Source organism: Molossus molossus, unplaced genomic scaffold, assembly GCF_014108415.1.
Source record: "Molossus molossus isolate mMolMol1 unplaced genomic scaffold, mMolMol1.p scaffold_m16_p_15, whole genome shotgun sequence".
Taxonomy (NCBI): domain Eukaryota; kingdom Metazoa; phylum Chordata; class Mammalia; order Chiroptera; family Molossidae; genus Molossus; species Molossus molossus.
The window spans coordinates 18218343-18243553 of record NW_023425350.1 but is presented as its reverse complement, the minus strand read 5'-3'; the positions used below and the strand labels follow the sequence as shown (position 1 = coordinate 18243553).

Genomic DNA, 25211 nt, shown 5'->3' with positions numbered 1-25211 from the left:
GGCAAGGGCCCTGCTCCCTCCACCTTCATCTCCCCGGCACGTTGTGAGGCACAAGAAATGTCTGTTGGAGAAATTGATTTTTGCTAAAAGACCCTGGAATGAGCATAACGGTTATCTGGTTTACCTCTGCACTCCATCGGACCCTGGCGGTGACATCAAGTCCACGCGTCATGCCGCAGACGTCGTGGGTTACAGATTTCTTTCCTTGGGGACGGTGATGACTCTCTCGGCTGACAGCTTAGTTCCGAAATCTGGCAAGTCAGCTAGAGGGTCAGGCTCTTTGTGCTGCTCTTCCTAATGGTTTCCTTCTAACTAGTAAGTGACAACCTGGTGAATTAACCAGTGTTTGTTAACGCGAGTCTTCAAAGAGGGTAAGGCACAGTCCTAATCGTCAGCATATTGAGTACGAAGACTCAAGTATGAGAGACGCTGTATGAGGTTGGAAATAGAAGGGCCTGTACGCAGACAGGAAGCTGTGCTTTGTCCCTGGTAACAACGGGGAACTGAACATCAAGGAGTGCGCTCATCCGGGAGCCCAAAGTCATCCCCAAAACCAGGCGGCAAACTCTCCTTGGCTTCTCTTTCCTTTGCATCATTGCTCAGACACGGCGGTTGTGCTGTCCGTGGAATCCACCCCTGGCCGCAGCTACCTTTGCGTCTCTGTCCATGTCCTTTAAGTCTGGACTCATCCCAGAGCAACCGGTGCCGTCACCTTGGTGACCTCAGACGTCTCCCTTTGCTTCTCCCCGAGATCATTTCTGCTTTTTTGTCTTCCCCCCGCACCAGTCAAGATTCTCTGGCCGAGGTGTCATATCATCTTTCCTCCGACGGTTTGAAATCTGCTTCCCGAGAGCCATGATGCCTCGGACCATATCCAGTGCTCTGTTATTAGAGATAATGAGATAACAGGATCTTATCCTCTCAAGATTTCTATCGCTTCCATATCTGTGAAGAGTTACCGGGGGTCAGAATTTGATCCCAGAGTAATAGTTTGTTGCTCCTTTTATCTTTTTTGAGAAATGAAATTGTCAGAGATAAATCAAGAATGTATCACATAGTCTGCTTTATAAGCAAAAGGCGACTTCTGGCAGAAATTGACCATCTCAATCCAAGCTTTTCTTCTGGGGTCATTGGTATTGGGGAGGCATCTTTTGCATTTAACGGGCTAGGAGGTCTGTGGCTCCCTCCCTGGAATGTGTCACCTCTAGTCCTCTCTCCCCCACCCTCCATCTGCCCCCCACGGCCTCGCTCGCATGCAAGCACCTCCTGAATTCAGAAAGGAACACCCTCACCCGATCCACACACTCTCGTTTTTCTACTAGATCTGTTTCCTTTGGTCATAGTTTCTTACCACCTCAAGAATTATGTGTCATTCTACCAATTCTTGGTGTGTTCTATGACACTGTATTTACTTTCTTGGCATTAAATTCAAGATCACTTTTTAAGCAACCCTTCCATGCAGATCAGCATAAAGACCTTTCTGGAGCCGTAAATATTGTTCCTGGTCTACTTCGCTGTGTTTCTTTTGAGAAGTAATGGCTATGTCTCCCACTATTTTTCTTCTTTTTGATGTCACACATGTAATGCTTCTATAGTTTTATTAGGGCATTTTATGCACCATTGCTCCTCAAAATTCAACTTAAACCTCTGGATCAGTTCAGCGGCATTTCCAACACCCGTCTCCCTCCCTGGCCCGTCATTCTGGTGTCCTAAGCCACAATCCCCAATCCAGATCCGTTTTTTTAATCCTTACCCGAGGATACTTTTCCATTGGTTTTTAGATAGAGTGAGAGTGGGAGAGAGAGAGAAACATCAATGTGGGAGAGGCACATGGATTGGTTGCCTCCCACATGACCCCAACAAGGGCCAGGGATCGAACCTGCAACCCAGGAACGTGCCCTTGACCAGGAATCAAACCCACGACTCCGGTCCAGGGGCTGATGCTCCAACCACTGAGCCAAACTGACCAGAGCAGATCCTTCTTTTAAATATACTACCCAGTTGTTTATTTTCCATGTCCTTCTCAACCAAAGGTCAGGTGAAATCAGTAAAAATATGAAAACACCATGTGGCCCCCACGTACTACTACTTTTCTTTCCGTCCTGGACTTTAGTACGATTAGACCACTCCAGACTTCTGGCTGCGCCCCTCTGCCGCGTGCTGCCAGGGGTGGGCACGCCAGCGGCCAGTGCAGAAGCTGGTGAGCCTCATAGGGTGCTGCCAGCAGACGCCGTCTGGAGACACCGGACCAGACAAGATGTCTCACAACCCGAAAGACGCGATTCTTCAGCCACTGGCTGAAATGCAAGCAGCTTAGCAAAGGCTTTAGATAACATCATGGCTGCAAGAACCATCCTGGCTTGTTAAAAGAGAACCATAAATATGTGGGAATACCTCTACCTACGTGCATTTGATGCTGTGGAAGCTATGCTGTTCCAGACGACGCCTTCGAACAGCCGACAGAGACCACAGCCTCGGGACAAGTGTCATTTCTTATGTCCCTCTATTGTCTGCTTTTAGCTTAATTTGTTTAATAAAATGAAGACAATAATAGCACCCTGTACCTCATAGGGTTGTTGTAAGAATTAGATACAAAGCACTTAGGACAATACTCGGTACATAGTAAAAGACCAATAAATTCTAGTTTCTATTATAGTTATTTTCATATTATTGCCCTATTAACCATTTTCAGTCATCTCCCTGATCATTTCCCATTTCCGTGTTAGTCCTGAGGCCTAGAATTGGTATAGCGATGTCTTTTACACTGATGCGTAGTGCAGTAAAGGACACAGAGCAGAGGAGGGAACTATTTGAACTTCAGATGAGAAGTGAAGATCCTAGTGACGGATGCTACACATGTCTTTTCCCGGGGATAAATAAGGACACGCATTGTCTCGTTTCGATCTTCCAGGGACATTGCTGCCAGGAACTGCCTCTTGACCTGCTCCGGCCCTGGAAGAGTAGCCAAGATCGGAGACTTCGGAATGGCCCGCGACATCTACCGGTAGGACGGCCGTCACCACCTCAGCCCAGCCCCTCAAGAGAATGGGACGCGGCTGCGTGTGCCCTAAATCATCTCTGGCACCTTGTCAACCTGCCGCCTAAAATTTCATTCAGTGTCTTTGCAGGATATGGCAAACCTTAATTAGCGCCCACACCGACAGTCTAAACCAGGATCACACCGCCTGCCATAATCCACAGACGTTCTTAATTAGATCGTCTCCGGTGTCCATGCTCTAGTCCTCACACATTACGGGGCACAGCATTACTGGGGTACACGACATGGAGGAAGTTTCTAAGTAAACTTTAACTCTCAATGGCCTCACCTTCCGTCCCACCAGGCAAGAACACCCCGGATGACAGGTTCCCGGGCCTGCGCATCAGCCGTCTCCACCCGCCCCAGGAGACGCAGGAGTATAGCTCTAAGCCCATAGATACTTAGCTCAGCTTCATTTCTTCTTCCCCGTAATATTCTCAAGGCTAGATTTAAAAAGTAAAATACTTTTCAATTTAAAAAACACCATATTGCACTTTATCTCACGCCACTTCGTTGTCTAATCACTGACAACGGCGACCAGCTCCGTGAGCGGAGCAAGTCACCCAGCGCGTGGTCGCCGATCACACCTGCCCTAAGCCAGAGACAGAGAGGTGGCCATGGAGAGCTCTCGCCGCTTGGAGAGTCCGGGAGCCCCCGAGGCCTCCGTCAGAACTGGCAGCCATCCCGGGGGAGAAGGCTGAGGCCAACCTGTGACCGCAGGGGAGCAGCCCGTGGAAGATGAGTCAGTAATGTTCTTGACTCCAGTCACCTGCCACTGGTCACCACATCGCCCCGGCTGCCACACTGCCTTCTTTCACGACCGGTCTCAGCGTTCCTTCCCTCCGTCCTCAGACTACCCCGAGTGCCTGCGGCTGCCCACGCAAACGTCGCAGCCCGACTTAGCGAGCCCTCCCTCTCCGTACGCAGCTCTGACAGCCCCCAACTCGAGGCTCCCCCACCCCAACTCACCTGCAGTCCCGCTGTTCCCGCAGCACATGCAAGCGCAGCCCTCAGGAAGGGCCCTCCGGGGCGCTCGGCTCCCCAGCCCCTCTGTCAAACAGTCACCGCACCTGACCCCACCTGCAGCAGAACAGCGCGATCCTCTGGGCCGCGGGGCTCCTACACCCTCACATCATTGCACGTGGTTCTTTACACAGAGTTCTTCCATCGTTTCCCCCACTAACCGTATCCTCGGAAGTCTCACTTGCGCCCTCACCCCATGGCAGAGTACCTGATACCTTCTAAACACTCAGCACATGTTTGTTGAAGCAATGAATTAATCAAGGCCGCTGGTCGGGAAGCTGCCTCCATGGCGGCAGAACACGGGGCTGGGGTGGAGCTGGTGTCAGCGGCATAGGAGATAACTGATTAGTTTTCACCAGTGAGTTGCACTCATGACATCTCTGATAAACACTAACCCATTAACTCGTACCGTTGACGCCTGCTCCACCCTAAGCCCTGTGTTCTGCGGCTGGATGTGCTGCAGGAGGGAGCTGCCTGACCAGCTACCCGGAGGGCTGTCGCGTGCCCCCTACCTTGGACGCCGTGTGAGCGCCATGGAGGAGCCAGCCGAGGAAGACACAGTCCCGCTCTCCAGAGCTCCCTTTTGGGATCTTGCATTAATGCGGATCAGCAGGGACGGGCTGCCTTTATGGCTTAGAGTAATGTTACTCGCTGTGAATTATAATAAACAAAACCCAACAGGGAAATCTAACCCTCCTCTAGTGGGCATTTTAGTCATTGTATAGTCATCGCCTCCAGTGGGCAGCTTTGTCTCTGATTAAATGACACCCAAGTTCTTAACCCAGTGACCTGTGTTCCCCTGCTCATCCTGAGCCACAGAACCCTCATGCGCTCAGTCCTTTCGTGGGTAGACCTTGCTGTCACTTTCTCAAGTTGCCTGGGGCTTCCGCCCAGAGCCATCGCCAGACCAAGCTCGGTTTCCTCCCGTCCCGCAGAGCGAGCTACTACCGGAAGGGAGGCTGCGCAATGCTGCCGGTGAAGTGGATGCCCCCGGAGGCCTTCATGGAGGGGATATTTACATCCAAGACGGACACGTGGTGAGTCTTCCTGCTGCCTCCTCTGGTCCACCGTGGGCCTTAAGGGGGTGATCCACTCTCAGCAGGGCTGGCCCTGTGTCGGGGGAGGGGCAGAGCAGAAGCATCAACACCCTACACAAGGTGCTGGCAGACCTGGGAATCATCAGAAAGGCTTGTTAAACAGATGGCTGGACCCACCCTGAGTGCATGATTCCGAAGGGCTGGGGTCAAGCTGAGAACCTGCATTGCTTGCAAGTTCCCAGGTGGTGCTGGACTGGGGGCGGGGCACACACAGAGGCCACACGAATGTTCTCACCTCGCAGTGAGGTCGGATTTATTCCAGGAGTGCAACCTTGAGTTAAGATTAGAACACTGAGCAATGAGATTCTCCACATTAACAGAATAAAGGAGAAAATGGAAAAACATAAAAGCTCCAAAGGGCTGCTGGGGACAGTGGTGATGAGGCCCTTTCTACAGCTAAAGATGAGTTTGGGAAACACTGTCTACACATCAGTCATCCCGGGAGCCTGCATCTGTGTGCCACCCCCTGCCCCGGCATCGCCGAGCTGCTCGGCCTCTATACTTCTCCGTGGAGTGAGAGCCCGCGGTATTTCTCTTCGCGTCGGGCTGATTGCATTGGCACAGTGCCCTCCAGGTTCATCTCTGTTGTCCAAAAAGGCAGAATCTCCTCTTAGAGACTGAAAAATATCCATTTCACACACACACTCACACACACACACACACTCACACACACGAACAAAGAAAAGGTATGTGTGGTTATATGTACACACCTGTATTAATATGTATTAATACATGTATGTATTGATATCCATGTATTAAGCTATTAATCTAGACAGCTAGTTATTGATATTAATAATTATATTAATTAATCAAAAGGACATATATCTACACACACACACACACCCCTTTTCTTTATCCGTCCCTCCGCTGACGGCACAGAGGGTGTTTGCACTCTCGGCTGCTGTGAGGGATGCCGCAGTGAGCATGGGAGAGCAGTTTCTCCGACGCTGATTCTGGTTCTGCGACTAGATACCCAGAGGGGGTTGCTGGGTCCTAAGGTAGTTCTATTTTTAGCTTTTGCTTATCCTAACCCAGTGGATCTCAAAGTGAGGTCCGTGGATCAGCAGCTCAGCTCCACCTGGGAACTCGTTAGAAACAAATCCTCGGCCCCCACCGCAGGCTAAGGAAACAGAAACTGTGGGGTGAGGCAGCCAGACGCTGTTTTAACGAGCCCCCCAGGCCATCCCTGCGGCGCGCTAGAGCACCACCACCTACCCTACCGGACAGAGAGCGGAAAGTAAAACATTGTTCCAGACACACGCGCGTCGTCCTGTTTCCCAGCCAGTCTGGCTCCGAGTGTGTGTCTGGAGAGAGGATGACACAAATCGACTTGGGCAAGGATGTTCATTTGCAACATTGTTCACAAAAGAGAAAACACTAAAACGCCTAACTACCCCTCACGCAGGGGATAAATTAAACAAACGGTGGTTTCCTTACATCGGGGGAACTGTTCTCGGCAGTGTAAAACACACACTTCACCTACATATACCAACATGGGGAAATCCGAAAAATAAAGTTTAGTCGGGGAAAAGCAAGTTCTGAAAAGGAGCAGGATATTCTTCATGCATAATATTATAATACAAAACTGAGGTCTGCAATACAGAAACTAGTGTTTATGCTCTCACACATTGGGGACAAAACATACATGGCTAGGACACGTGCTAACATCCGTGGAGCAGGTGGGGGGGGGAGGCTGGAGGGCGGGGCTTGCCTGTATCTACTTTATTTCTTCAAAAAGAGGGAGAACGCTCACAAATAAGGCAAAATATTAACATCCTGATACATAGGTATCTATTACTTTTCCTTTTTAAAATTCAGATTGTTTCATAAAATGCTTTAGAAACAAATAAATCCCATAACTTCAGATACCCGTAGTGCCGTGGAGGCAGAGAAGCAGAGGACGGAGTGGGGGGCAGGGGGCAAAGCCGCTGCAGGGGAAGGCTCCACGGAGGACGGGCCACTCCCACTCCTGAACCACAGCCAGCCACACCGTGGGGAGATCTGACCGAAAGGCGCTCCAGGCTGTTTGAGGGGTGAAAACACGCCTTTGTGGTGAGCCAGGGAGCCCCGAGGCCAGCCGGAGTCAGATGGCAGGGGCAGCCAGGCAGGACACGGAGGGCCTACGGACCGGGGTAGGGGTGCGGATTTTATTACAAGCACAGTGAGATGCCTCTGAACAGTTGGAAGCAAAAGCGTGACATGATCTATTTTTAAAGGAAGAAAATCACCTTCAGCCATTGAAAACAGACGGGTGGAGGACAGGTGAAGAGGGGAAACCAGTAAGAAAATGACGCTCACTGGAGAGGAGAGGGGCGAGGGGCTGGGCCTCGTGTAGCCGCGGCAGCCGTTCGGTCAGATTCTAGCTCTGGCTTGAGATAGTTACCAGGGCTGCGGAAAGCTGGGTGCGGGGTAGGGCTGGGGGAAAGAGAGGCATCAGGGGAGACCTGGTTTGCAGCGTGAGCCAGTGAGGCAGGGCCCCTGAGCTGGGGAGAACAGGGTAGGAGCTGGTAACGCTCGGTGGGGAGTGTCTCACCAGCCTTGCTCCAGGCTGGCTGGGGATCAGTGACGTGTCTGGAAGTCAAGTGGACCGTATGTGTCAAGAATTTTTCAGTGTTAGTATTCTTTTGATCTAGTAATTTCGCTAGAATTATCCTAGAATTTATTAGGTTATCCTCATCCTAAATTGAGGGACTTTATCCTAAGCAAATTGTCCTTTCAAGAAAATGCACAAAGTTGTTAATCACAGTATTTTAAATAGTTTTACATTTTTAAATGATAAGGCAAATTATGGTAAAACTACTCAGTGGAATGTTTTATAGCCATTTGAAATTCTATTTATAAAATGTTTATATTAACGCAGAATGTTTATGCTATAATGGCATTTTCAAAAATCAAGGTTCAGCCTTGCACATTGAATGCAACTGCAATTACGTGATAAACTCTAAGCCCTGAAGCTCGACTGGAACAAAGAAATAACGTACTGAGAGTGGTTGTCTTTGCACGGCGCATAGCATGTGGCTTTCTCATCCTCTTATTTTTCTTCTTATTAAGAATTCTCATAATACAAAAATTAAAATTTTACGTCTGCCTGTCTGTCCGTGTGTGTCCGTGTGTGTCCGTGTGTGCACACGTGTGTGCGCGCGCATCGCTGTGCCCTGCCCTGTGCCAGGTCCTTCGGAGTGCTGCTGTGGGAAATCTTCTCTCTGGGATACATGCCGTACCCCAGCAAAAGCAACCAGGAGGTTCTCGAGTTCGTCACCAGTGGAGGACGGATGGACCCGCCGAAGAACTGCCCTGGGCCTGTGTACGACTCTTTTAGCACATTTCCACAAGTTACTAAAAGCACAGTCCTCCTTTTCAAAAAACAAAATATCCCGCAGCCACGTGTACTTAGTGAGGCTGACCTCACTAAACACGCCCAGGCTAGGAATGTGTCCGGGACCCCGAAGCAGTCATGTCCTGCCCCGAAAAGTATCCTTTGTCTGGTTGGAGGCCGTGGGCTCCCCAAGCTCACACCCCTCGAGAAATGTGTGTCCTGGCCTCCACCCCTTCTGCCCAACACCATTCTACTTGAGTCCCCTAAATACAGGGTGGGGCAAAAGCAGGTTCACAGGTGCTCATGATCCAAGAACCTCACAACTGTAAACCTACTTTTGCCCCACCCTGGATCCCAGTCTCCATGTTTTCTGCTGTCCTGTCTGGCACCCTTCATCTGCTACCCACAAGCAAGGAAGACGGTGATAGGATTAGAGTATTCCTCCTCAGAGGGGACTTCAGGAATGGAATGAGAGGAGCCGTATTTAATGGAAACACCAGGAGCTTTCGTTATTGTACCTTTTACACCTGGCACGATTCCTTGGCCCATCAGCAGAGGGCAGCATATGCCAAGCGCATGGGACCTCCATGAGTTGCCACCCTCAAAGGCAGGGCCACCTCCTCCCACCACACCCCCTACCTGGTCCCATTTAGAAAAGTGCTCAGAGGGAAAAAATGTACTTTTCATCCTTGTTTCTCCTGATTTTAATGAATGTGCTTCCTCTTCTTTTAGGTACAGGATCATGACTCAGTGCTGGCAACACCAGCCTGAAGACAGGCCCCACTTCGCCATCATTTTGGAGAGGATTGAATACTGCACACAGGTACGGACACTTCCCCCTCGATCAGCATTTATACGGAAAAGTCTCAAGGATGGAAAATACTGAAATGTGAAATAAAAGTTAAACCATCCAGAAAATGTGAGTTACGGTCATGAGAATGAATGTTAATTATCTATAAAGATTGGTTTCTCAGTATGCACATTTTAGAATAAATACTAGTAAGGGCCACTTTCTTCGCTGGCACGTGACACCGTGGCAGAAACCGAATAATATTCGGGAATCGGTTCATTTCACACGTATCACTAAATCCCTACTGGGCACCTAATGTTTTATTAAATAAAACTGGAGCTTCAAAGAAGGACGGAAAACACCAGCTCTCATCGTGTACAGCCTGGCTGGAGAAATAATACCATGAAATAATTGACAGTATACAACTGTTAAGTTGTATCTAAAGACATGTATCAGAGGGATAAAGGGAGGAAAGGTCAGAGCGGTCTGGAGAAATTTTAACATCAGCAAATAGCATTAGTGCAGCATCTGTGATACATGAGTCACGTTCCACGTATTTCATCCTCTTCGAGGTACATAAAATACCCCCATTTCCAGATGGGGAGTCAGGAGCCAAGCCCTCCTGCTGGCTCCAGTGCAGACCCCGCTCCCGTTTCCTTCCGTGACAACTCTTCTCCCCCATTTTCTGCAGACTGTGCCTCCGACCTCCTCAAGAATGGAGAGGCTATCCAGGGAGAGTCCCCTCAGCCCCTGCACCTACACCCGTTCTCACCACCTTCCCCAGCGCCAGTGGAGGTGGCCTCCCTCCTGCCTTGCAGGCGACCCCTCCCCCGGCACCGCCTGCTGCCCCTAGGCTTTCCATCGGAAGCTCTCTGCCCTCCACTGAGCCTGCTTTCTTTCCCCCTCTCCACTCATTCTGCCAGGACGTCTAACTGTGGAGAATATTATAGAAGTCAGGCAGCAACCACTCCCTGTCTAACCTTCCTCATCTGAGTTGTGACCAAATGCTAGTCATGTCCTGAGCTCGCGACTCCATCCTTCCCGGTCCACTGAGTAGGGAGACTGCATTTATCTCAATGAACTTCATTGATCACGTTATTGGGGTTTTTACAGAGAACTTGATGTTCAGTGGCAGTTTAGGTTATTATATTGTAATAGTAATGAAATATACCGCTTAAATACAGGGTATGGCCAAAGTAGGCTTACAGTTGTGAATAAGTGAAACACAATGTATTTATTAGTTTTTTTCCATATGAACAACTGTAAACCTACTTTGGCCCCCTCCTGTAGATATGCTTTGGAGTGATTTTCCTCCAAAGTGTATACTGTCCCTCTTAAAAACAGGTGGTTCCATATGAGCACATTTTGAATGACTCACTATAGACATTAGTAGTTAACAGGGGAGGAACTAAAATATAAAAGAGAATCAGAAGGCAGTTATCTTTTGTTCGTAAACTGTTGAATACTGGACCAATGTGCTTTTCTGTTAAATGGCAGTGACGGTTTTTCCAATTTGCATAAAATATTAAAGAATTAAATTTCCCCGAGTTTAAGTTTCCTCCCACAAATTCCCCTCACATCTCTGGCAACTGCTTTTGCTTTTCTCTATTACAGTCTGTGGCCGTCAAAATGATCTAGCGCAAAGCTGGTGTGCAAATGGTTTCCCTCGTAGCACTCAGTATTTCCTGGGTTTCACAAAGGGCCTCATCACATCCAGACTGGCTGAGAACCCCTGCAGTTGGCATCTGACATGATCATGTAACACAGGGAAAGTTATAATCACACATGACCCATCCCAATATGAGGAATATGAGAGGCAGCCAGGACGAGAACAAGGCATAAACCTTGCAAGTCAACGTGGGGTGGTGTGTGTGTCTCCTCCCCTCCCACGCCCCTGCCCTCTTCACCACCTGCGCACCGGGAGTCAAACGCAGAGTGTTTTCTTTTTACTAGGAAAGGTTTTACTGGGATTCGACTGGAATAATTTTTTAACTAATTTATATATTTTTTAAATCCACTAGTCTGTGAGATTTGCCCAACAGTGTTCTCTGCAGAGCCCTTCCTGACCCCGCCCCTACCCAGGCAGGTGGGTGCTTCCCTGCACCCTGCACATGCTCTGTCACAGTTTATCCTCTAAGCTCTTCAAGGACAAAGATGACTTCCTATTCGTTTCTTATTCCCCGGTACTTATAAATGAATGTTCCCAGTAAACATTGGTTTCTCCATCTGTGAAGTCAGTTTGGATGCGATCATTGCTCAGGTGTCTTCCAGAACCAATATGTTAGGTCTGTGATGAGTTTTAATGATCATTTCTCCCACCTGTAGGACCCAGATGTGATCAACACTGCTTTGCCAATAGAGTATGGCCCACTCGTGGAGGAGGAGGAGAAAGTGCCTATGCGGCCCAAAGACCCTGAGGGAATGCCTCCACTCCTGGTCTCTCCTCCACCTGCCAAGGGGGAAGACGGGCAGGACCCAGCCGCCCCGCCCCCTCTGCCTTCCACTTCCTCGGGCAAAGCAGTCAAGAAACCAGCAGGGGCAGAGGTCTCGGTTCGAGTCACTAGAGGGCCGGCTGCGGAAGGGGGACATGTTAATATGGCCTTCGCTCAGTCCAACCTGCCATCCGAGCTGCACAAAGTCCAGCGATCCAGAAACAAACCGACCAGCCTGTGGAACCCAACGTACGGCTCGTGGTTTACAGAGAAACCGGCCAGAAAGGACCACCCACCAGCAAAGAGGGAACCTCCCGAAAGGGGAGACCTGGGCCACGAGGGCAGCGGCACTGTCCCTGCCGGCGCTGCGGCTGGCAGAGTCGCCAGTGCCTCCCTGCTCCTGGAACCATCGTCCCTAACTGCCAGCATGAAGGACGTGCCCCTGTTCAGGCTGCGTCACTTCCCCTGTGGAAACGTCAACTACGGCTACCAGCAGCAGGGCTTGCCCTTGGAGGCCGCCGCCGCCCCTGCCACTAGTCATTACGAGGACACTGCTCTGAAAAACCAACCTGGGCCCTGAGCCCGCTGCCACTCACTCCTTTTCCTTGGGAACCCTGAGCCCACGGAGCCGGGACAGGTGACAGCTCCTCCCCAAACCAGAGACCCAATGTCCCTTTTCATTTTGTGCCATCTGTTTTGGAGAGCCACACAAGAAGCTGTGTTTCCCAAATGCTTTCGAGGGGTTTTGAGCACAGGTTCATCCTATTCTTTCCAAAAAGGAGAAAAGGTCAAAAAGACGAGTGGGAAATACAAGGCCTGGATTTGGCCGCACACAGTTCTCGTGTGTGGTTGAGGTCCACGTCCTCACCCCTCCCCAGCTGCGTGGGCGCTGCCCCCGTCCACACCTGGAGGCATGATGCTTCCTCACCGGGTCGGGGGGGACCTGGACCACGTGAGGGGACAGGGAACAGAAAGGAAGGAGTCCTGTATAAAGCGTCGGCATGGGGAAGGACACTTTACTTGGAAAAGAGAATTCGTAGACGACTAACTGAAATGTCCTGCGTTCGATGACATTTGGACGCTTTCGATGGTGCGGATGCGTCGGCGATTGTAAACCGTGGCGCACAGTGACAGTCGTAGAGAAAATGTGCTCATCTGAGTGAGATGCAGACCTGCGAGGTGCTTCGAGTGTGACGAGACCCCAGTGCACATCTAGACACCCAGAGCGTTCTGGTAATATACCTCATGCCTTAAGAAAAACCCTCCTCCTGAAAGTGAACAACTGAGTGTGAGCTTTCCCACTGGATTGAAAACGGAAGAGGTAAATGAATTACCTGCTTTAAACCTTTCCACTAATTAAAGTAAGCTCTGATCATTTAAAAATAAAAATTCAAAGCAGCAGTGATACATCGAAGCCTAGAAAAATACCCCTTCTTCATGGGCACCCCTTTGTCTTCGGCCAAAACCTTTAACAATTTCAATCACAAAAGCTACCAAATCCTAGTTTCTACTTGTGGCCATAGACAGGCCATTGGAGTAACGGGCCCCCTGGTGGTCCTGAGGGGAAGTACTACTGCCTGTCCTTCCTCCCAGTGTTCACCTGCATTTTCTCTCCCTGATCATGTGATCCTAGCCCACAGGGGAACGCAGATTTGCTGAAATAACACATAGCATAATTTGCATAGCTCTCAAATGCAGATTAAAACCGAGAATTTTTCCTCTGGGGGGCAGTGAATGAAGGAATTCAGGGACATTTGGAGCACTGAGGTTGACAGTGACGTGTTAAAGCAGGAGTTCTGAACTTGGTCTTCACAGATGAAATTTATTTCCACAAAAGTGAATTGGGAATCGGTTGAATTTTACCCATGCACTTATGCAGCAGCGCTTTACTTTATCAGGAACTTTCCTTCTCTGTCTTTCTTTCTGCTTCGCCTCCATTCTCCGTCTCTTTCCTGGTAGTAGCTGGGCCAAGTCATCGCTTTAAAAAGGTTGCACTTACTACTTGCTGGACTTGAAGCATTCCCAAGCAAAAGGACCGTATCTGAATCGACCTTTCCCTGACCTCTTCAGTCTCACCCACATCAAAAGCATCACTTTGGCTGTGAGAAAGCCATTCTGTTCTAGAAAATACTAGACAGTGTTCCTTCCTCCCATGAAGACGCCTCACCCGAGTCAGCAGGTCGGCGCACCTGCAGAAGCTCCGCACACTTTTTCTTATCTTCCTAGCTACAGCTTATTTTCATCAGACGTAACACACTCATCTCTAAATAACCATATCAGAAAAGGGTTCGCTCATGCCAGGCACAAAAATAAACAGTCTAATTATATAAACATTAATGTAACTCATAAACCACCTGAAGGGGCCCCAGAATCACACCTTGCGAAACATCCTCCCAAAGGGTGATGACAGGAACTGTCAAAAACTGAGAACGATTTCATTTCATATTTGTAACACCAGTAACCAATCAAGCAGGGGGCACGCACCACGCGTCCACAGCTGACTTTATTGTTATTAATGGGGGAGAAAACCGGGTCCCCTTTCTCTTCTGAAAAAGGACAAATCATTACATTCTCAGGTTGTGCCTTACCACAATTTTCATGTCAAGTTCAAATGACAGTCACGTCTTAAAAGCCTGTATACACGGCTAAGTAAACAACTCCACACTGAGAGGTGACGGCCTCATGACTCGCATGGAGCTCCCTGTGGGCTTGAGGTGTCGGCATGGCGTCCGCCTGGACCAGCGCCCGCTCAGGACTGCTCCATCCCCAGGGCCACAGCGCTTCATGCAGATGCTGGGTTCCCATGCTGACTGTGCAAGCCCCGCTGGTGGTGGCTGCGAGCAGGCACAGCTCAAGTTTGCAGAGACCACGTGGATCAACCACACGCCAGAGTGATCACTCCTCTCCTGTGTCTGTAAACAAGCCCATCGAAGTGCACAACCATTCCACTGGGACCTGGGCGGTTTGGGAGGAAGGACCGTTCAAAAAATGTGGCACCTCAAAATTACAGCAAATCAAAATAGCAGGAATAAACTTTATTTTATTTTTTTAACAGTACCATCTACTTGGTAGTTGAAAGTCTGGATTCTCTTCGCCCAGTTAGGGCGAGTCCTGGCTCCCCCATCACCGGGCCTGCCCGCACCTCGGGGTCTCCAGGTACAAAACCAGGGCAGTAACTCCCTCTCGCTGCCCCGGGAAGACTGTAAACTGTGTCAAGTGCAGGCGCTTCCCCCGCCCCCGCCGCTTGAACTCCCAAGTGACTTGGGGTTGGGGAGAATTGCACCCTGCCCTGTTGACCTCTGCAGCTCGAGGGGGTTCCTGCTCCCACGCCCTCCCTGGCTCCTCATGTCGCTCGTTTAGTGACAGTAACAAGAACCCTCCCAGAACCAAGTCCTTTTTGGCGTAAAAGATGAACGTAAAACTGTCTACCACACTTAGAACTAAGTGTTAAAAGTAAGCATCACAGAAAAGATGTTAAACCGACTTGAGTAATTCTTTTTTTAAATGTCTGGCATCTCCATATAATACTTGGTAAACTCTACTGTTAGGTAACTGCAGATGAACGTTATTCTGCTAAGAAATTCTAAGTGACCAGGCTATTTTAATAGATCTTCTCCAGTAATCGCAGGATTGAAATTCACGTGGGCTTTGTAGACTAACACAGATGCATATGAATTCAGACTACTCAAGAACAGACTCCCATGACAAGATTCATAAATTGTCTGAAGAGTGTCGTAAATCTGTCTTTAGCTAGTGACTTTTTAAATGGGTCCCCAAAGAACATACAATGTGACTTTGCCAACTTCATTGGAGCAGATGGTTTCCCGTGGTATGTGAACGTACAAAACAAAACCATCTTCCTGTCATGCTCCCCAAAACCCCTAAAATAAAAGATCACTACTGAGGACAAATAGTAAGGCTTTTCTATCCACATTCTATTTTCACTTGGTACCCTGAGTAGGTGTATTTAACGTCCAAGGTTCTATTTTTAGCTCCAGTTTAACAACTTTAAAACCCTGGAAAAGCTCAGAGTTAGAACAAACTATTACCCACAACTGAGGGGAGAGAGGAACATGAACCATAACCACAACCAAAGCAATGACTTTCCCCTCTTTGGGGTCAAGCACATGTTGAAACAAGTGTGTCGCCTTCCCATGTAAAGACGACACTATCAGGCTCACCTCAAAAACACCGCAAGGACCAGCATGTCTGCAGACCGTCCCCGTCCACCTCTTCACCCCGCTGCCTGACACTCACGTGATCTCAAGACCTGCAGCCTCCGTAAAAGCAATGATCTCGCCATCACTCAAATCAGCAGGCGCCTATCAGCGGATGGTAGTTAAAAGGCCTCTCATTAAATGAGTTTTCACTAAGCCTTAGCAACAAACGTGTTAGTACTCCCTAGAATAGTTACATTTTAAGAGAGGTCATCATCCAATACAGATGAACAGCAGACTGATAAAACCTCAGACGAGTAGAACGTTTTGGATCCTCTAACCCTTGTCAGTTACTTGAGAAACAGCATGCAGACTGGGCAGGAATTAAGAGACCCAGGTATTAAAATGCAGTTATTTATCTATGGGGTGGGGCAAAGTAGGTTTACAGTTGCTGCTATGGAAAATAATACAATAATTAATCAATAATAATACAAGAACAAACTCTGTGTTTTGCATACTCACAAGAACAAACTCTGTGTTTTGCATACTCACACTGGAAACCTACGTTTGCCCCGCCCTGTATAGTGACTCAAGCAAGTTAAACTCTTACTCTCTCGGTTAAAAATAGGAGCAGTTTGGTCTCAGAGGCTCCCTCCAACTCTGAGGTCTGTGATTCTTTAAGCCTCCCCTCTGTGTCAGGTAAACTCCAACCACCTGCAGGACATGACTGGCACGCGTGGACACGGGTGTGCGTGTACTCTTTTTCTTGACCTTGACTCTTAATTCATTTGGAGCGAAAGCCAATTAATTCAGCGTACAATCCCAGGGAGCAAATTATATTTAATCTTTATACCGAAGTAGACCAGAAAGAAGTTTAGTATTAGGTCGCTGTTTATTCTTTCTATTCAAAGATTTCTTCAACAAATCATAAAATCGTTACCATAGCAAAATGAAGGGATCAGGGCGGGCTCCTGGAAAAGGCAGAGTTGGTAGGACTGTGCGGACCAGGTCCGTGAGAGACTGTCACGCCGCTTACGCCCCTTTCATTACATTTGCCACAAGCGCAGCCTTCTTGGCAAAGTGAAATGATACCACTTCCCTTGAGAAGGCTATCCTTGGCCACACCTAATACTTGATGACAGATCCGATGCGCTTTGCCGGTTGTCAGTTTGCACATCCCAGGGCCCATCGCAAAACAAAGTAACAAAGCCCAGAAGAGGCACATTGCAACCAGGAGGCCTCTGTGGGGTCTGGCATCCCTAAATAAGTGTCCTGTGCCACCAAAATAACAGGAGTCCTCTCTCCCAAGTCCCATAGAATCGGGTAGACTCCCTCTTCAGATTCAGAGAGACGCCCACAGCCACTGCCTGGCGATTTCTGGAATGTGTTGGGAATTCCACAGCTGTCTGGTGGATCTAGGATCCCTGAAAGACAGCCAATTCACATAACCTACCGAGAGACATAACTGAGGACTGCAGGCAAGTCAGCTACATTTTAGTGTATCTGAAAGTCAAGAAAAAAACAATTTAAATCTTTTTGCATTATGTCAAAGTAACATTTATATAGTATTTAACAGTTCTCAGAAGAAGTAAAGTAATATTAAAGAGGGAAATATTTTTTCCTCGTGGATGCACCAGGAAGCAGCTGGTGATGTTTTACAGGCAACAAGAAACCAAAACTGAACGTCACACTGGCCTCTCCTTGGTCACACAGCAGGGAGCAGGCAGTGAGGTCTCAGGAAATCTCATGCCTGCTCTGAATTCCCTAAGCTCAATTCCCGTCCAGAAACAGACCATTTGAGAAAATTACATGTTAACTAATATGTATGATTTATTGGAATTCTTATTAGAAACCCTTTTTATCGGCAGGTTCAATAAAGGGGACCAAAAATTTTCACCTTACTCTTCTCCTCTGTCTGTTGCCTATAATGCAAAACTTACTTTCCCCTGCTGTCAATATGGGACTAGTTAGGACGATTAAAAGTCATTTTAAAGTGCATTTTAGGATGCTTTTTCCAAAAACATTGGACAGTAACACCTACCCTTCATAACAAGAACTGGTGGGGACGGCCGTGTCACGGACCCTGCTGACTGGGATCTAAGCTGAATCCAGATGTCACGTTGAGAGAGAATAAAAAGAACAGCCTGAAGCTGGGCGCAAACTTTTAACGTGATTTATTCCCATGTCAGTCTATTTTGATTTATGTGAAAACAGTTTAGTCTTCAAGAAGGTAAGTCTGCTTCGAGTGAAGCGGAGTTGAGAGAAAACCTCTGAGATTTGACACGTCAGGAACACAGCAGCTGACTGTTTAAACTTCCCACACTTTAGAGATGCTTCCGGTTCAGATCAGTCCAGCACAAGTAGATTTCTGAGACTCTCTGTTTAATTTTATTTATCCCATTCAAACCCGGCTAAGGACCTCCTGAGACCACATTCCTCCGGACAAAGAAGCTGGCTCTCTAATTCCTCCACACACACTTCTTCCCACCTGTAACAAGGAGCATTAGCCCAAATTTTGGTAGAAAACGTCATTTTGCCTATGCAAAGGCATCATACCCTGCTTGTAATAAAATCTTAACATGGCCAACTTGTTCAGCCTACACGCAAGCTTCATTAGGAATGTCTGTTGTATATCCAAGCAGCTGATGTGACTGACTGTACATAAGGGTCTATGTATGTAGCAAGGGGTATTATTAAACAGTTACTAAAAATAAGTGTGATAATGTGAGTTTTGTATTAACTAATGTATTTGTATTATAAATACGTGTAGTGAAGCAAAGGGCATGAAGAAAAATAAAAAGTAAATTCTCCCCCTGACTTGCAGTGTGCTGATACATATCCCATGTCTCCGAGTGAATCATTCAGATAATAAGTGGCTGGCGGGTAGTTACAATGACTTGATCTGTTTCTTAGTTAAGGATGATTCTTAACACATTAGGTCTCCAGCCATCGGTCACTGGCGTAACTAACATCATCACGTTCTACAATAGGTGGGTCCCGCGTAAAGCCCTGAAATACAATGTGTGGCATGGGAGACCCGTGTGCACACGCAGGTAAGCTCCAGTTCCTTCTCTCCACTGAGACCGCACGCATCATTGCCTTGTCTGAAGAACCGCCACAGCAAACAGAAGCCAGAACCGGCCCCAGGGAGGACGTCAAGGTGGCTGCCTTAGGTGATCCTGTTGTGTCTTTCTGGGCCCCTTTTCTACCCGACATCCAATATTTTCTATGTCATTCATGCCCCTGTTTTGGGATATGCATGAGTCAACCCTTTCTTGCCCTTTCCTCCTTTACTAGGGGGATTTCCCGGGTCCGGGCTGGTTCTCATGGCCCCTGACTGAAGCTAGCTAATGGTACCTGCTGCAAATACTTAGTGGCTTGCACGGCCCCTGAACTCAGCGAACATTACTAAGCACCTTCCAGGAGCCGAGTATGACTCCAGATGTTAAAAACAAAGCGATGAGCAAGACAGCCAAACAGCCATCCCTCGGTCCAGCGGGGGAAGAGAGAAATAACAAACAAAAAGTTCACGGAGACCTAGAGAGCTAAGCATGCAGGACGCAAACTGGACATGACGTGAAACAAGGGGTTCAGGGAGGCTGGGGAGGCGACTAAAAGCAAGCTCACAGTGTCTCGGTTAAGATTCAACGAACATCCGGATCTGAACACGTTTCAGCATTTTAAAATATCCCCACCAAGTTACCCTAAAATACTGAAACAAATTTTTTAGTAGAATGTAGATAATTATTTATCTATTTTTAAAATCGAAATTCAAAGTGTTCTATCCTACCTTACAGAAACAAATGAAATCCCACTGGTACAAAGGATAGTTCAGCAGGTTTAGGAAACTGTAGAAACACATTCTTTTCTTAGCTGGCTCTCTGACCATCAACACAAGGTAACGGGGCGGGAGCGGGGGGCTAGAAACGTAATGTTACTTGTGGAGTGGAAAGCATGACACTCTCAGACCATTTATGGGGACAGGGCCAATCCAAGTCATCGCTGTAAGAAAAACAGAGCTCTGTACCAAGTGTCCACACTCTGAGCCCTGAGAAAAGCGGAGTTGCAGGCGGGGTAAATGACAAGACACCGTTCCAAATCCAAGCAGCTTCCCATTTTATTAATGCTCAAGAAGTAAACTTTGACATTTAATAGGCAAAACACAAATGAAAACACCGAATTTGTATGTCCAGGATCTGTAGACACACACGTGACACGGATTTAATCATCCTAATCGCAATATCAGAACAACTGGTTCTCCGATTTCAGCATAAATTCAGTGTTGGCATTGCTGTTTCGAACTTAGCGTTTTACAGTTAACAGGAAGAATTAAGGACACCCAGGTTCAGGATAATCAGGGATTTCATGTTAAGATATAAATACAGTCTTTAAGAAATAAGCTATATAATAAAATAAGTTTACTTTTGAATAGCAGTACAGTCCTTTTCTTCAGTCAATAAAAATATTCCTTGGTTATAAAGCAGCCTTATTTTGCAAATGTCTTTCAGGAAAATAGCTCTAGTGATATTTGAAATGCCACACTTCTTTTTAAAAAGGTAGCAAAGCAACGGAATTTAGATTTTAAATCGTATATTGCAAAATAGTTCAACATAGTATTTCTAAACACAAAGTAAGCTCCATTCTGAAGGATGATTTTAATCTTATAAAGCAAACCGTTCCGATATTTCTGTTGTCGTTTAAGGTCTAAACATCTACAATTAGAGATCAGTCATTACACATATAGGACGACAAACTTCAATACGTATCCACAACACAGATGTTTTGCATTATTACATCGCTCTATTATGAAGTTTAGTTTGTTAACATGTCCTCAACAAGGAACACAAAAACATGATACAGTTCTGTAGCTTTCTAACAGGATGAATTTGCAACTGAAAATATAAAAACAGCAACAATAGCAAACATCAGCTATATGAATAATAAAACCAAAAAACCCCAAGAAATCATAAACATTTAAATGAATAACTACTACATTCTTCCTAACACCTCTTAATTTGCACTATTCTCTTAAATATAATTTTAAAATGTTTTTCACACCCCAGGAGGAAATCATAGCAAAGGTAAAAGTGCATTGTTTTAAAAGTGCTTCGTGTGTGTGTGTGTGTGTGTGTGTGTTTTAAAGAGATGTCCAATAAGGAAGTTCAATAAGTATATGCAAAAAATTCCAATTATGACTTGAATTCATAAACCTAATCATAGTGTTTGTAATTCACCCAGAGGAGGCAGCCACTAACACAGAGCCAGTGTACACAGAGCTCACTCTTCGTACAGAGGAAAGCAGGAGCCACAGGTCAGGAGAGCTTTGCCCTCTTCTCCAGGGTTAACCAGCTCATCAGTGGCCCTGGGTAACAGACCGCCTCCGCCTTCCTTCTCTGCACTTGGCAGCAGGGGAGAGGCTGAGCTCAAGAGCCGGTAAGGCCCCTTCTGACTCCAGAGTTCTAACATGTCTTTAGATGAGGCACTCCTGGAAGGGCAAATAACTTTGCCCTAAAATGTGAAAATACACTAGTCACAGGGTTACCGTTCTTGTGTTGTACTTATTAGAACAGAAATAAAAACTTCAAAAATACTTGACAAAATAGGTTATGTGAACATCACACGTTAACCAAAGCTAGTGAAAACCCACATGGTTATGGCACACGGAAAATGCAACATTCTGTGCACACATGGCACAGAGTAAGCCACAGCAGCTGGCCACCTGATGGCACACTGTGTCCTAGGGCTCAGAATTTTCTTGGGTCTAAAGCTTCAGTAGCTTTTCCAAATGCTCATTTCAAAACTGTGTTAAGAGAACCATGATCCCCACAGTTCGAAGTGCTAGCTTTTTAAAGGAGTCTCTCTGAATTGGTATAATGGTTTTTAGGAAGATGGCCATATTTTCCAATTTTAAATAGTGGCTAAACAAAGTCGACACTTGCCATGGACTATTTTACATCCCATGTATACATGTATACGTATATGTACACACACACACACACACACACACACACACACACACACACACGCCAGAAGTCTGACTCAGCAGTTCTCATCCACAAGCTTCGACCCATTTATTCCCCGATAGGTCACTCGGCTCGGCCTCACCAAGACTCCGTGGTGCGGCTTGCAGGTGAAATAGCGCGTGTCCCCCACCGCGCCATCGTGTTTCCCCCTGGCGCTGCGGAGCTCCAGTCCCAGCCAGATGCCCGGCGCGAAGTCGGCGGGGCCCACGTAGCGCACGGTGCTCATCTCGTTGGAGCTGGTGAGCAGGACCTGCGCGCCCTCGCGCAGCCTCGCGCGCCCCTCCGCGCCCGCGGCCGTGCTGCTCCAGCTGCGCCGCAGGGCGGCCCGGGACCTGTGCGCGGGGACAGGAAGGACACTCTTACGTGCGGGGGCCACGGGTCATCAGCCGCCGTCCACCGCAGCCCACGGCGCCCTCCCGCAGGAGAGCGCTTCATGGTCACAATCTGATTTTTGACTCTACATAGCAATCACAGAATAGACTTTGTTTGACATTTTAAAAGTCGTTCTCTTCTATTTTAATACTAATCTAGATTTAAGATTTATTTGTACACATGCACAGCGGACCCTGCACGAGCCGGCACGAGCGTCCTTCTTTTGCTCCTTACGACGCGCGCATCGCACATTTTGGTCGCATGTTCTATATAGAAAAGTCGTTTTACAATTGAGTATATATCCTCAAAAGTATATTTCCTTTTTCAAACAGGACCTAAGTCACAATCTGTAGGAGTCAGTAAAGCTACGTTCACTTATTTTCACAGAAAACAGAACTGAAACTGTCTTCAGGTCCGTGGTCACCTGGCGCATAACCAGGCCTGCGGGCGACTCCCACGCGTGGATGGTCTCCACGCGTGGATGGTCTCCACGCGTGGATGGTCTCCACGCGTGGATGGTCTCCACACGCGGATGGTCTCCTCCCGCTTCCCTGGATCATGCTCTTCCCTCACCAACATCTCCACCCGGATTCTGGTGCCTCTCCCCGTTCAGAAGCCTTTCTATCCTGGTTGTCTCTTCTTAGCAATGTCTTCTGTTCTGCCTAAGAACTCCTGAATATCGTCAATAAGCTGGCGCAGAAGGTACTGCCTTTAAACTCACTCAGCTACTCAAGTGAGGAGACAAATTTCAAAATTCTCAAAACCAGCGAAGGTTTTAAGGAAGGGGAAAAAACGCCCACGCGCCCACCCCGCTAAACAGCACCTAAGTGTGCTCAGGAGCAGGGAGCACTGTACCCCTGGAGACGCAGTGGAAGTATTATTTTAAAGACTAGTGAGATTACCTTATGCAAACAGGCTTGATATTTCTTTCATGTATTGCTGAAAATATGAAATCAAATATCTGACTAATTAAGTAAACGGAGTTTTAAAAAATCAATCCACCCTATTGAATGATAACACAAAATGTAAATTCTTCCAGCTTTTATTAACAGTACTAAACAAATTTGAAGATATATGCGGTGTCGTACTTTTAGTCACTGGTGACATTTTTAATTGAGCTCCTCCTCTCAATATCATCACACTTTTTCCCCTCAGTGTTAAAATTCTACCGAGCAATGTAAAAGATACAAAATTCCACTTTTCGGCCTTCACGGAATCCTATCGTGTTCCTCTTGGAAGGTGTTTTTCTAAATCTTCTTAATACTCACTTGGCAAATGCATTTCTCCTGTTAATCTCTTTTTGGGAAGAAGCTGAAGTTGTACTGAAGCTTCTCCTAAAACCTAAATATGAAAGGTCAGAAGAGGAAAAATAAATCACCAATTTGCAGTCCTTATTAAAAGGTATCTTTTGTCATTTCTTCTGTAGATGTCCTATTAGTTCAAATGTTTCTTTGGAAACAGGAAGCAAAGAAAATAAATACATACAGAATATAAAAGTAGTTTAAATTTCATGACAAATTTTCATCTTACCTTTCTCACACATTGTACACATACATGACTAAGTTACGATCATGCCGTTACTTTTGGAAGTTTTATTATAAAAGTTCTTGAAAACCAAATAAATCTGAATTATACATTGATAAAGCTGAATCTTTTTTCTCAAATATTAATCTTGATAAATCATATAAAAATGGTTTTAAAACACTATCACAAAATATATCCAATTTGTAAAATATTAAATAATAAATTTCAGAGCTTATGATTGCTGTCATCATCCCCAAATGACAGAGTAATTAAAAAAAAATAATAAAGATTTCGCAAAAGGTACATTTCTAAAATTGTGATTTTAAAAAGACTAGGATTTCCAGCTCTGGCAGTTAATGGCAGACCAGATGTGCTGAATGAGTCTCCAATTCAAGTGAGTACAATTTAAAACAACTATAATCTGTTTAATTGTTGAACTGACTCAAAAAGCGCAATTTCAAAGAGGCCAAAACCAAAAGAGAGGAACAAGGAGAGGTAGCCAGGCACCAAAGCAACCTACCATCTTGTACCACAGGATGTCCCCGAACCCCAGGGGCCCGGCTCCCCCTCCCTGCCGGCCCCGAGACAGGGAAGGGCGGACAGCCTGGGGCTGCCAACATGAGGACTCTCCCGGACTCCCGGTTACAGCAAGATCCCACACTGCTCACCCCCAGTGCAAGGTGATAAGAGAAACAAAATGAAACACCATTTGGACAAAGACAAAGGAAAACTGGCTTGTGTCAAGTTCAATGTTCAGAAATAGGCAAACTTTTCTCCCCTCAAATGTTGTGATCAGATGCAAGTTTCATTTTGTCTGAGCTCGGGGGATACACAGGGGTTTTGATCGTTCAGGTAATTGTCTTCTTCAGCTTGGGGGCAGGTGACAGATGTCTGCTTCAGGATCACATACACTACACAAATACATTGTATACGCTCTTTGCATACATATATACTTCACAATAAAACGCTTCAATAAATAAAAGCCAAGGAAGAATTATTAGGAAAATAAAACTGTAATCTTACCAGGATAAGAATGATTCTGTTTATTTGAAGAAATTTCTGAAAGCGTATCCAGGGAATCTGATAGTCTGTAAATATAACAAGTAATGCAAACCTCATTAGAAGTTGCTGTCTTCAGATTTAAGATTGGCTCTTAACTGGTTCTCACACTAATGGTTATTTCTTATTTCACTCATTCACAAACATTTACTGAGCATCTATTTTGAGCCAGGAATAAACTTCAATCTAGCATCAGAGACAGGCAATAATCACACAGAAGAGGTCCTTGTTATCTAAGAATAATCAGTACAGAAAAAGTCAACTTAAAGTGAATTCATTTAAAAATAGGGACCTGACTTTACTTCTTTGAAACTTTATCTTCAAAGATGAAACTAAAAAATATGAAAATAAATTCATTTCATATTAAGCTTTAAAAAGGTT

At 46.7% G+C, this 25211-nt stretch overlaps 2 protein-coding genes across 5 annotated transcripts in view; one reads left to right on the top strand and one right to left on the bottom strand.

Annotated features, from left to right (window-relative positions):
• The window catches only part of ALK (ALK receptor tyrosine kinase), a 594344-nt gene extending 581809 nt beyond the window's left edge, over positions 1-12535 (top strand). Inside the window, exons 25-29 of the mRNA XM_036262276.1 lie at positions 2912-3004; positions 4996-5097; positions 8327-8461; positions 9206-9296; positions 11589-12535. Of these exons, the coding sequence (XP_036118169.1) occupies positions 2912-3004; positions 4996-5097; positions 8327-8461; positions 9206-9296; positions 11589-12275 (1108 nt within the window). The 3' untranslated portion in view covers positions 12276-12535. The remainder of the gene's footprint in view (positions 1-2911; positions 3005-4995; positions 5098-8326; positions 8462-9205; positions 9297-11588) is intronic.
• A 7423-nt stretch (positions 12536-19958) lies between these two features.
• Positions 19959-25211, bottom strand: part of CLIP4 (CAP-Gly domain containing linker protein family member 4) — a 65309-nt gene continuing 60056 nt past the window's right edge. For all 4 annotated transcript variants that reach the window (XM_036262818.1, XM_036262820.1, XM_036262819.1 and 1 more), the window contains 3 exons: positions 24795-24859; positions 23516-23588; positions 19959-22207 (listed from right to left, as the gene is read on the bottom strand). In XM_036262818.1, the coding sequence (XP_036118711.1) occupies positions 21892-22207; positions 23516-23588; positions 24795-24859 (454 nt within the window). In that variant the 3' untranslated portion in view covers positions 19959-21891. The remainder of the gene's footprint in view (positions 22208-23515; positions 23589-24794; positions 24860-25211) is intronic.